The sequence below is a fragment of the Galeopterus variegatus genome, unplaced genomic scaffold, assembly GCF_000696425.1.
Source record: "Galeopterus variegatus unplaced genomic scaffold, G_variegatus-3.0.2 Scaffold167, whole genome shotgun sequence".
Classification (NCBI taxonomy): domain Eukaryota; kingdom Metazoa; phylum Chordata; class Mammalia; order Dermoptera; family Cynocephalidae; genus Galeopterus; species Galeopterus variegatus.
The window spans coordinates 693,063-706,067 of NW_007726278.1; the positions used below are offsets into that span (position 1 = coordinate 693,063).

The following is a 13,005-nucleotide window of genomic DNA, read 5'->3' on the forward strand; positions in this document are numbered from 1 at the left end:
GGCGGGGGCGACCCTGAGGGTTGCGATCCGATGCCGGACAAGGAAAAAAAAAAAAAAAAAAAAAAAAAAACGAACCATAGAATTACTACGTGAACCAGCAATTCTACTCCTAGGTATATTCCCAAAAGAACTGAAAAGAGGGACTCAAACAGAAACTTGTATGCCAGTGTTCATAGCAGCATTGTTTATAATAACCAAAATGTAGAAACAACCCGAGTGTCCATCATCAGATAAACAAAATGTGGTCTATACACGCAATGGAATATTATTCAGCCATAAAAAAGGAATGAAGTTCCAATATATGCTATAACATGAATGAACCTTAAAACATTATTATGCTCAGTGATATAAGCCAGAACCAAAGGACAAGTATTACATGATTTCACTCATATAAAATATCTAGAATAGACAAATTCATAGATACAGAAAGTAGTGTATTTTTGTTTATTTTTTTTTTCCTCACTGGTACAAGGATTGAACCATGGACCTTGTGTTATCAGCACCATGCTCTAACCAACTGAACTAACCAGCCAGCTCCAGAAAGTAGATTAAAGGTTATTAGAAGCTAGGAGCAAGAGAGAATGGAAAGCTGTTGCTTAATGATTACAGAGTTTCTGTTTGGGGTGATAAAAAGTTTTGGAAATAGTGGTGATGGCTGCACAAGACTGTGAAAGTAATTAATACCACTGAATTGTACATTTAAAAATGGTTAAAATGGAAAATTATTATGTTACATATATTTCACAATTTTTACAGACAAAGGACTGAATAGACATTTTACTGAAGGATACACTAAAATGTCCCATAAATACATAAGAAGGTGCTCAACATCATTAGTCATCAGGGAAATGCAAATCAAAACCACAATGAGAGACCACTTCTCACCCATTGGGATGGCTGTAATCAAAAAGACAGACGGTAGTAAGTGCTGGTGAGAATGTGGAGCTGTTGGAACCCTCAGACACTGCCGGTGGGAATATCAATTGGCACAGCCACTTTAACAGTTGACAGTTCCTCAAAAGGTTAAACATGTAGTTACCATATGACCCAGGAATTCCACTTTCTTTTAGGTGCATACCCAAGGAAAATGAAAATATGTCCAAACAAAAATTTGAACATGAACGTTTGTGGCAATATTTCTCATAATAGCCAAAAAAGTAGAAACAACCCAAACGCCTAATAACTGATAATAACCAAAATATGATATATCCATACAGGGGGATATTATTAGGCAATTAAAAGGAAGGAAGTACTGATACAAGCTACAACATGGGCGAACCTTGAAACATACTAAGTGAAAGAAGACAGTCACAGAGACCACATGTTGCACGGTTCCATCTATAAACTCCAGAATAAGGAAATCTATAGAGACAGAAAGTAAACTAGTTGTTGCCTAGGGCTGGCAGCCCGGGGGAAAACGGGAGTGATTGCTAAGGAGTATAGAGTTTATTTTTGGTGTGATAAATATATTCTAAAATTGTGGTGATGGTTGTACAACTCTGGTTGTACAGTAACGGTCTTTCAATTGTACACTTTAAATGGGCGAATTGTATGTCATGTGAATTTTATCTCATTAAAGCTGTTACCAAAAAAAGAAAATCTCAAACCTAAAAGTAATCTTCCCCAAGATTATTTCCCACAGATAATAAGTAAAATGAAGTTTAAGTAATTAATTAGCTTTCCACTTTTTATTGTGGAAATATTCACATATATACAAATGTAAACAGAGTAGTGTAAAGAGACTCCCCTGTACTGTTAAATCAGCTCCAAAAATTATCAACATTTTAGAGACACATTTTAAAACTCTTTGTTAAATTTTATTACAAAACTTTCAAACATCAGAAACGTTGAAATATTGTACAGCGAATACCATATACCCACCTTCTGTATTCTCCCATTAATATTTTCTCAGCCCGTCTTAAACTACATCTGTCCATCTCTCTGTCCTTCTATCCATCTATCAATTTGACTTACTTTTTTATTCATTTCAAAGTGAGTTGCAGACAGTAGTACACTTCCCTATAGATACTTCTGCATGCTTATCATTAACAAGAACTCAATATTTGTTTCTAGTTCTCTTTGTGCGTTTGAGGTGAAATGTATATACAGTGAAATGCACAAATTCAAAATGTACATTCTGTGAATTTTAACAAATATATATAGGCTTTTATGACTCAAGTTAAAGCCATTTTCCTAATGTCTTTTGAAAATTGCTCAGAGCCCTTCAAAATTCTTTTTGTTGATTTATTGTATTTTAGTGTTGTTTTTGTAAGGTTTTCTCTATTTCAGTTAAATCTCTGAAGGGCAGAAATGCCAACTACACATATTGTAAGCAACCCATCTGTACACATCCTGACCCTTCTTAGTCCTTTGAATGAAAGCCGATTTAGAATTTTACTATAAACCTTTGTTTTAATGTATCTTTCATTATTAACACATCAAAAACTTTGATCTACCAAAATCTGTGTTTTCAGAGTAACAGGGTGCCTGGCATGTGAGACTCTGTGGGATGAATCAATATATGAAATTTTAACCAGTTAACACACGGGATGTTCAATGTTGTTGTAGATTTTCTTTTTTCAGAAATAAGCAAACCAAGTTGTTTTTTTTTTTTTCATGTGGAAAACCAGTGGGATAGAAAACTCAACAGTACCACCTTGCCTAATGAAACACACCACCAGATTGTAATAATCAGTGAGAATTCATTTGCCTTTTTTTCAATGCAGTCACTACAACAGTCTCTGTGATCATTATTATAATGAATTTTTATACATTTATAAGAAAAATCCAATATAATTTACTAGTGCTGACCTGTTTTATGTCACAAGCACTTCTGTTTTTGAATATAAATGTATAAAAAGAAGTCATATGAGAAAGGAGACCCTTAAATGGAACAATTCACTCAGAGTGTTTAATTTTAAGCCAAACTTGATCTTGAAATTTTCAAAAAGACTTTCATAGAGATGCTGATCTCAGGACGTTTTGCTCGACATTTGGACCCACTCCATGCCTGTGACATAACTTTGTGAATTAGATAAAATGGAAATGAGATGAAATAGACAGATGCAGAAAAGACAGAATTTACTAGCGTTCTTGAATATGTGGCATGGCAATTTGCCTTTTGTAGGATGAAAATATTAATTGTTCCTTTTTTTAAAAAAATCACAAATGTTGTGCCTCTCCTTGGAGTCTCTCCTATTTCTTAATGACCAAGTCTCCGCTCGGCCGCAGAGCTTTCTCCTTTCTCCTGTTGCATCAGGTTTGGCTCTGGATTTCCTTTGAAAACAACGATACATTAACATTCAAGGTTTGAGTGGGGGGTGGAAAGCGAAGGGAAAGGTGTTAATTCAGATGTTATGAAACTGTGATAATGCTATTATTTAAGGCACTTATTTGGGTATGTTTATACTTTGTAGTTTTATAAATAAGCCCAAGGGGCTCCTCTGGGTTGTCACAATCCTCCTTGAATCTCGTATCCTGTCTGTCTCATCCTATCCGACAGTAGAATTGATGCCGCTCTAATCCCTGCAAGTTTGGAACTAATGAACTGACTGCTGAGCTGCCGCCACGGAGCTTGGTCCCAAACTATACTGTACTTCACACTCGATTTATTCTCCAGATGGCGAGACTGTGCCACCCCGCCGCGAGGGACCACCTCTTCCACTGGAGTGTAAAAGTGGACGGATGTTGTTTTCTTTGCAGATTTGATCATTCTGAGCTAGAAACTTGCGAAGATGATTAGTTATTAGCTTTAATGGGTGCCAGTTGAACCAACTGCACGCATATTTTCTCCTTTAATTTCGGAGTCTGCAGGTCTTGGTGATGGTTGATTTATCCGCTTTCTTACGTCACCAGAGCGTGTCTCTTCCCCAGGTGATAGGAATCCAGTCTCTGAAATCATAGCACGCCTTGGTTCCTGGCCCAGACAGAGTCACATAATACAGTGGCTTATGGATAAGGACAAGTTTATTAGCTGCTGGTCCAGTGCACTGAGCAGCCCATGGCACGAAATATCGATTGAATGCGGGAACTTTGGGAACACCGTTTTTTAGAAAGGGGCCTGCAAAGATTCTAATCTGTACCAACTTTCTCTGTGACCTCTGCAGAGTCTACCTCTGGAATCAAACATGATATGGAACACACTGTGGTAATTAGTCTCTTCAAAGATCTAATGTAACTGTTGATAAAGGCCTTAATTCCATTATCCAGTCTTTTCCAGCTTGTCAGATCTTAGGGGGACAAGTTCATTCCACAGTGAAAATGAATGGCCCAGACTGTCCTTGTAGTGTTAACACATTTAGAATGCAGTCCCTCTTAAACCTTGTTTTGAACAACCTGTGTTGCTTCCAGGATGTAAGATCCCCCCAGAAGCTCTTTTCTAAGTGGCCTCTTTTACTTTCATTTCCTTGTCCCTCTGTCTCCACGGAGATCTTACCTCCCAATAATCTCAGCAGATCTCCCTGCGAACCCTCTGAGAAGATGGTGTCTGCCAGGTGGCCTCTTACAAATCCACCTACCGAGATGGAGATCAGAGAACGGTCATGGACAACCAGCAGCCAAAGAAAAAAGAGAGGAAGAGAAAGAAAGTGTGAAGGAGACGAGGCGATGGAAATGAGAGACAGAGAGAGATGGCAGCAAGAAGTGACGTGTGTGTTGAAGGAGAGCAGAATGAACAGAATTTTTTTCTTTTTACAACTGGATAGACTGTGACTCTCTTTAACTGAACACCCAGGTCAAATCCTAATTGTTCTTAGAAACTGCCTTCCTCTCAATCCAACAGATGGTATGGGTGTGTTTGCTAGCACAGTAACATATTTCACCATTAAAATACCAAAAAGAAAAAAAAAAAGTCAACATGCTTGTCGGTTGGTATAAATTCAGCGAAGTTGTCGGATATTTTGGGATACATACCAGAGGGATGCACATTTAGTTTATGTAAATTGTAACAAACAACAGCCTGTTAATAAGGGTGTTGTGTGGCAATATACCTCAAAATCATCATCTCTTTTTTGGAAAGGTACAGAATGATGAAGTGGAAAGAGCTTGGTTTTAATTCTGAGCCAAAAAAAAAAAAAAATCTAATAAAATGCTGAGTATTCACTGCTCATTATTAGAACATGAAAAGTACTAATCAGATTATGCCGAAAATTGGAATCAGGTATTTCATTTGCAGCCAATTTCACAAGGGCTGAATTTTACTAAGTAAACAGGAATGTGCTGAAACCATGGCAATCTGACTTTAGATAAAAATCACAAACAGGTTTAGAACATGAGCTTTGAACAAACAGTCCCCTTCAAATCCAAGAGAAACAACAAAATAGCTTAGGGGTCACATTTTGTTTAACACCAACATTAACAATTTTGGAAGGTGATGTTGCCAGGGATCCTTTGTCATTGAGCACACATGCAGATTAAAGTAGAGGACAGAGACGATGATTCAAATAATTCAAGTTTTAAAATGCATTTCAGCCTAAATAATCTAGTGAGTTCCCTTCAATTTTGCATTCACTCTGTCCCAGTAGACCCTCCGCAAGGCTGCCTTGCTGATGAAAGAGAACCTGGAAGTGGACAAGTTTACAAGCTGGAGCTATCCCAAGTTTGTAGCTATGTATGGGCTACACAGAGCATAATAAGTTTTAGGTTCTCCGAAGCTGTTGATCTAAATACATGCACTGCCAAAGAGCTGGAAGCATTTCTCCTAGCAGCTCTAGCCTTCGAACCCTGATATTGAGCTCACTTCTGCCCTTCACCTTCGGGATGGTTATATTTAATGGCTGTAATGAGAGCACATGGTAGAGCAAGTGGTGAGTTTTATAGCTGTGGAATATCCAAAGGCCTGATGTGGGAACAAGCCATTGGTGGCTGCATCATCTCTGACTTTAGCTGGTGTAAGCACTCTCTTGCTTGTGTCTAAGCTTGGCCTAATTACAGGCACTTGAAGCTTTGTAAATCAGGACTCCACAGAACTGTTCTAAGGTGTTCTCAGGTACTGTTTCCATCTGATGTGACAACCCTAAGCTACGGTTTCCTCAACACTGTTTAACTCAGACCACATCTGGGAGATGTCCTTGCTGCCACTCGGTCGAGGACCTAAATCCGTCTGGTTTAAATCTACTGTCCTGGGTTGTCTTGTTGATTGGTCTTAGACTCAATATTGGCTTAAATAAGTCTTTTTTGTCTTTGCTTTGGTTTGCTATTTTCCTAGGTAAGTATCGCTATTCAAATGGCTATATATTGTTAAAACTTTTTTTAACCACATTCATCAGCAGTGAGAAGCTTTAAAGTTTTATTATTATCATAAAAACCCTTCCCAAATGAAACTACTTTTGATAAGTGTTCATTCTGACAATGAGAAATTGTTGAGGGCTGTTTGCAAGTTGGAGGAATTTGTTTTTGAAACTGAAATTGGCAGGGAGTCATGACCCCAAGTGCTTTCTTTCTCTTGACTCCAACCCCCGCCCCTTCAGTGCACTTCTGTCTCTTCCCCCACCCCACCTTCATCAACCCCACCCCAAAGCCAATACATTACATATTTGGCTTCATACAATTTTGCGGGGGATAGTTCAAATACTGATGCAGACTTTCAGCCTTTCAGCTTTTCTTAACTGTGGAGCAAAGACTGTCAAATCAAAGAAAAAAAATGTATTTGTCAACCACTTCATGAAGGAATTTCTTGGTGCTGTACTGTCTTCCACCTCAGTAATCGGGAGCTCTTTTTGTAGTATGGAGTGTCAGATTCCTGTGAGCACCTTTTTAATTGAATGTCAAGATTCAACTCAGTTGCAAAAAATAAAGTAAAATAAAGAAGTGAATAAAAAAGCATGATGCATGTGGAAACAAACAGAAGAAAATCAAATCCTTATTTTTTCCCTAATGTGGATGAGACTGCCATGCTATCCAGTTTCTTATATTATTTAATGAGAAAATGCAGATGAAGGACTTAGAACCATGCTTAGCACCTAATTGTGCTCAATCAATGAGTAATTCTCTATTAATAATTTTACCTTTCCAACTGGAAAGCAATGCTAATGAGCAAGATGACACACGATTTAGAAGTATGCCAGTATGCATCATGGCAGATCTCAGCTGTGTTTTAGCCATCTTGAATGAAGTCTAGGAATCAATCACTCACTACCTATCAGACTGGATGACTTATTTCAAATATTTATTTGGTGGACAGGAAATTTGTAGATAGAATAATGGTCTGAATCCACATAACAGTTTCATAGACCATTTGATTGTGTTCCCCTTGATGATAAAAATAAACTTAGGAGATAAATTTTATTGCCACTTATAGAATGAAGCTCGACTGAGAATAGTAAAAACTCTTGAAGGCTTTGATCTGGGCCCAACTGAAAAGTGTGTGAGAGTCAACTCAGTGTCCAGTGGTCTGGCCGAAGAAGACCTGGAGACCCTTCTGCAGTCCCGGGTCCTTCCTTCCAGCCTGATGCTACCAAAGGTGGAGAGTCCTGAAGAAATCCAGTGGGTGAGTAGATAGTGCTTTGCTTTAAGACTCAGGACCGGCTAGGAAAGAATGGATCTGGGTGCCCTAGGTTCTGAAAATGCATACACAGAGCAGAGAGGAAGGTCGCTGAGAAAAAGGAGTGAGCATGAGAAACCATTTCTTCACACAAGGAGAACCTGGCTCTGCCCAAAGTGTTCTAGGGAGCAACTCTACTTTTGAAACGATGCTTCTGCTTCCTAATCAGATTTGTGGTTTGGACAGAACAGCCGCCTCAATAGCCCTCCCAGAGTAATCCCTGGAAACTAGCTTGCATGAGAATTCCATCCCTTCTTCCACCCTGCCAGGCCCTATGCCAAGGCGTCCACCTGGAAGAGCCTTGACGTCCGTGGTTCTCTCTGGGACTCATTTGAAATCATCATGGGCAGTGCGAGCACATTAGCCGCATATGAAAAAATGAACCCCAAGAAGGGGAGCGAAAGGTCACTCCTTAGGGCAACTAGAGGAATAGACAGGAAGCTTTTAACTAGTGGTTTTAATTAGCACAGATATTATTTCCTGAACAGTTCTCTGGTGCGTCCTTTTTAAATTGCTGACAGGTGTGTTTGTGTTTCATGACAGACTTTTCAGCCAATAAAATCCTGAAATGTAAAGTGGTTGGCATGTCAAATTACTTAAGAAAACTTTTGAAATGGTCCTAATTATACTATGATTGTTTTAATTGTGAAAGTGGGGGTGGTTAGATTTTATTTGGGGGTTGCTATTATTCTACAGCTCTCTGTTGAATAAAACATTTCATTATGCCACTCTGGGCCAGAGAGAGCCTGTGAGGCATGAGCGCTGGAAGAGTCTGGCAGGGTGAGGGACAGCGACGGTGTAGAAACCACATCTAGTATCATCTCGAAGGCTGTGGATGCATCCACAGCAATATGCTGAGTAGCTGTCATACCTGGCAAAACTGCTCACCTTTAAAATGCACCTAGGTATGTTGGATCTATGCTGCCCAGTGCGGTGGCCACCTGCCACATGTGGCTACCGAGCACTTGAAATGTGGCCAGTACAAATTGAGATGTGCTGTAAGTGTAAAATGCACATCTGATTTTGAAGACTCGGTACCCCTTGAGGGGAAAAAAAGAATGTAAAATATCTCAAAAATTTATATGGATTACAACTGAGATAATATTTTGGATGTATTGGGTTGAATACAATATATTATTAAAATTAAATTTACCTGTTTCATTTTACTCTTAATGTAGCCACTAGAAAATTTAAAATTGTATATGTAGCTGCCATTATAGTTCTATTGGACAGCTCTGTGTTGGGTTCATTCTGAAGTCCCGTATTCAAGGACCAGTATTTACTTACTGACCTGGAGTTCTCTTCTCCAAGGTCACCCTTAGAAGCTGGGAGATACTGGTGGGAGCATGTTAACAGACTTGAGGGCCCAACCCCATTCAAATATGTCTCGAGTTGATTGAAATGGACTCTGGAGTCACTGTTCCCTTTTGGTTTCATAGTTAATGCCTATTTATCACCATTCTTACCCTTAATTTAAGGGTGGGGGGGGAACCCACCCCAGCCTTCAGCTTCTGTTCACTGTTTTAAATCCTTGGATGTGAGCAACATACTGAAATTTAAATAGGACTTCTAGTTAGCAGAAGTCTTTGGGCTGTTTATTTTTTCCTCTTCGTTTGTATTTATGTGAAGCATAAAACCCGGAGCCTGATGCACAACTGAAAGATGGGCTTACTTGTTTCCTTTTGTGTGAGAATCTCTTGCTCGTCCTTTGTCGCTAGTGTGGGTTCTTGTTTGACTGGCACGGCTTATTGGACTATAACAAGCGTAACTCTGCCTCCTTTGTCGCGGGACAATTCTCCCACAAATCCCGAACAGTGTGCATTCTTCCAACACACTATTGGGTGTGCGCTGGAATTGAAAGAATTGCTGAGCCCTGCTACTTCATCTCCTCCCCGATCTCTTTGTGATGTTCCCCCCTTTTTTCCTCCCCCCGCCCAGTCCCCTCCACCTCGCTGAAATGAACACTTTACCAGGCCGGAAACATTTAATCGTCTCCTTTTGAAAAAATTAATTGAAACTTCTCCACTAGTTACCTTTTGTGTTAGTACGTAATGCAATTTTTTAAGAAAGAGGGGGAGAAGGAGAAGGAGGAAGGGCTAGAATATTTAATTTTTAAGTGCCCCTATTTGATTTAAAAACAAAAGGCATTAGAGATTTTTCTCACTAAAAACTGGGACTATATTGTAAAGTATTTACCTAGTTTTACATTTTATGATTTTTGTAGTTATAACTATTATCTCAAAGAATGGGGCAAGTATCCTTGCAAGTTTTCTTTACTTAATGAGAAAAAAAAAAAAATCCCCTACTATATATTTAACACCAAAACTACTAATATGTCGCTATCCACTTTCTAGCTTGAATGTGACATGAATTATGTTTTATTTTCATTCACATCAAGTACCATGCGTGTTGTCCCTTCAAATTGCAGCTTTCTCTTCCTTCTTGCTATTTCGGTTGAGTTATTCCTTCCCCGGAAAAGTTCTAAGGAGGTGATGATGATGCTGTCTGAAGGGAGGGGCAGGGGGAGCAACTGGGAATAATTCTTCATTACTGAAAGCTGTGATTTATTTTCGCCTAATTGTAAAGTTACTGCAAATTGCTCAAAAGCTTTTTAAAGATCTCAGTGATTAGATTTTTTTAGGGGAGGGGGGTGCACAGGCAAGGAGGGGGCAGCTAAAAGGGGAAATAACACCTCTAATCCTGCTTCTGGTAAATAGGCTGCCAGCTTTTAAAATGAGTTTCCTTTCTATTAGTCAGAATATTATGCTAAGCCTTAAGCATTAGTTTTTTTATGTTGCCATAGCAGCCTTATTCCTGCAGGGTGGTGACCTGTGATGATTACAGTACAAAGCTTATAGGGTCTTGAAACCCCCTTTGAAGATGAAAAGTCTTTGATGGTTTATATTTATGCAAATCTCTTAGATATGATTTACCCAACTGAGACTGAATGGAGAGATGATTAAAATTCTCTTTTCCTTTGATATCTATTAATGTCTGAATATTCCTTAAATTTAAAATGGATATATATGTTTTCATCTTTATTTACAAAAATATCTTTATCATACCTGTGTTTCTTTTTTATCTTCCCACATCTTATTAGATCTAGATAGACATAATAGATTTACAATTTAGAGTGTGTTTTTCCCCCTTTTGAAAGGGGGGGGGAGGAATCTGTGCAAAAGCTTTTGTATGTTTCCAGATGATAGATTTTGGAATTTGGGCTACCCCACTGGCAGCACAGAGCTAGCTGTGAACTGGTCTCATGGAAAAAATTGGCGAGCTTTGGTCTTCAAAGAATTAAACTTCTTTTTTAAGGTCTTCCTAGGTAAGCTAAAAAATTATGAAGCAAACCCTTCTGAACAAAGGGTAAGGGTGCTGTAATGAATAATGTGGATTCCACAGAGAAGGCTGCTGAACGGTCACTCTGATGTCAGTGCTAGGTCCGAAACAAAAACAGAATGGCAGGTAGAGCGGGGCTTCGTTGTTTTGAGGGTCTACCATTTGCATTTAAGGGCGAGAAGTCTTAAGTAAATATGTTTTCAGGGAAAGCATTTAAACTCGAGAATTTCTCCTTCCCGTTCTAACTCCTAGGCCTCAAGTTGCTCCTTTGGGGAAAAAACAAAACCTGTAATGCTTGGGTTTTACTATTTAGTGGGGTGGGAACTTTGTTACCTTTTTTCTTTGGTCTTTCTTCTTTTTTTCTTTCTTTCTTTTTTTTTTTTTTTTTGGTAATTCTTTTGTGTGGATGAAAGAGGCTAGTATATTACTTCCTCAAGTCAAAGACTTAAATACTACTTCTGTGTCTACATTTCAGTGATTGTACATTTTTTCCCCCAATAGTCACCTATGACACTTTTGATTTTAGTTTTCAGACAAATTTTCATCCCACTTAAAAGGCCGAAAACTTGAACAACCAATGAATTTAATCCCTTTTGTGGAAACTGCAATGGGTTTGCTCAATTTTAAGGTAAGAAAACTATAATGTGGTTAGTAAGTTGATATTTTACTTATAACCTAAAGAGAATTTTTGTTTTCAATTTAACATCTACTTAAAATATTTTTCTAAAAAGATTTATAAGCAAAGGGAAACTTGAGTACCATTTGTCATCTGTAATAGTCCAAAAACCAGATTGTCAGCAACTTAGAAAACAAAAACATTAAGTAGAAAGGAAAAGCTTCCCAGTCCTAGATATTTAAATAAAATATTAATATTTTCCTAGCAGTAATTTTAATTAAATAATCACTGTGTAAATATGTGCTTTGAATTATTACATTTACAGATTAAATGCACATGAAAAATTTATTTTGTCACCTTTATAAATTAACTTTGAATTCTTCTTTTCTGTCAATTGCCTTTCCACTGGGAAATTTCCTGGCCTCTTTGTAGCAACATTATCCATAATGTCTGTCGGATAACATTATTGTTTGTAAGTTCATGTACACAAATAATTTGGAGTACATTATTTCAATTTGCCACATTAGAACATAAAACATTTTTAATATACATTCAGGAAGATTAGCTGAAGTATTTTCAGCTGTTGAGTGGTTGCTTAAAGTACCTGCCTTAACAAATTCATAGCTAGTTTGTTTTTTCCCTCTTTATCAGGGGGTATTTATATTGTTTTCCAAAATATGCCTCTCATTCCACCTGACCTGTGAACATCAATCTACCACCCCCTTCTCAGAATCTCTAGCCTACCTTTTTATTTTCAGAGGCAGGAGAAAAGGAATCACTAAAAACAACAAAAAAAGGTAGTTGAACTGTGCTTGGAGAGAGAATGTGTGAGCAAATGCTCGGAGAGGAAACTTGGAGACCTCTGGGAGCCTGCAGGAGGGGCCGGGTGCAAGCGTTTGGGGAGCGGCTGCAAGCCTCGCCTCGTGATCAGCTTGTGTACTCACCTAGCCACAAATTCTCCCAGCCCGCCTAGAATCCTCAGAATATAATCAAAAGCACATCCCTTAGATGCAACCAGATTCATACAGTGATTTAATTTTAAGCACCGTTTCACCATTTTATTCCATAACTTACTTAGAAGCACTTACAACGCCTGAAATTAATCAACAGTGTCCCCACCGGTCCCTCATTTCTTTCCCACCCACATATAACGTCTCTCCACCTTCCGAGATTCACAGTTATGCTATGAGGAATGTTATTAATCTCGACTTCAGTATATAAATGTCGAAGGTGCTTTATTAACACATCTTGGGTGACTTGTTGCATTTTTATTTTCCCCTCTGGACTTGTAGCTTTTTGTATTATATGTCTTTAATCCTGAGACCATTTACTTGATCCTAAGGCAAATAATCCAATTAGTTTGATTTAAAAATTCCTTCCTCCTGTCCTATGGTTTTATGTTTATTGTTTGAGAGCCTCTTAAAGCAAAAACAAATTTTAGAAAAATATAAATAACTTACAGTACAATCAAAATGAGTTAACTCAAAAGTTTCTCTACAAATTGGATGCA

The 13,005-nt window shown here is 38.2% G+C and overlaps 1 protein-coding gene across 1 annotated transcript in view; it reads left to right on the forward strand.

Moving 5' to 3' along the window:
- Positions 1 to 13,005, forward strand: part of CLYBL (citrate lyase beta like) — a 112,368-nt gene that overhangs the window by 72,541 nt on the left and 26,822 nt on the right. Inside the window, exons 4-5 of the mRNA XM_008594824.1 lie at positions 7,298 to 7,486; positions 11,406 to 11,507. Of these exons, the coding sequence (XP_008593046.1) occupies positions 7,298 to 7,486; positions 11,406 to 11,507 (291 nt within the window). The remainder of the gene's footprint in view (positions 1 to 7,297; positions 7,487 to 11,405; positions 11,508 to 13,005) is intronic.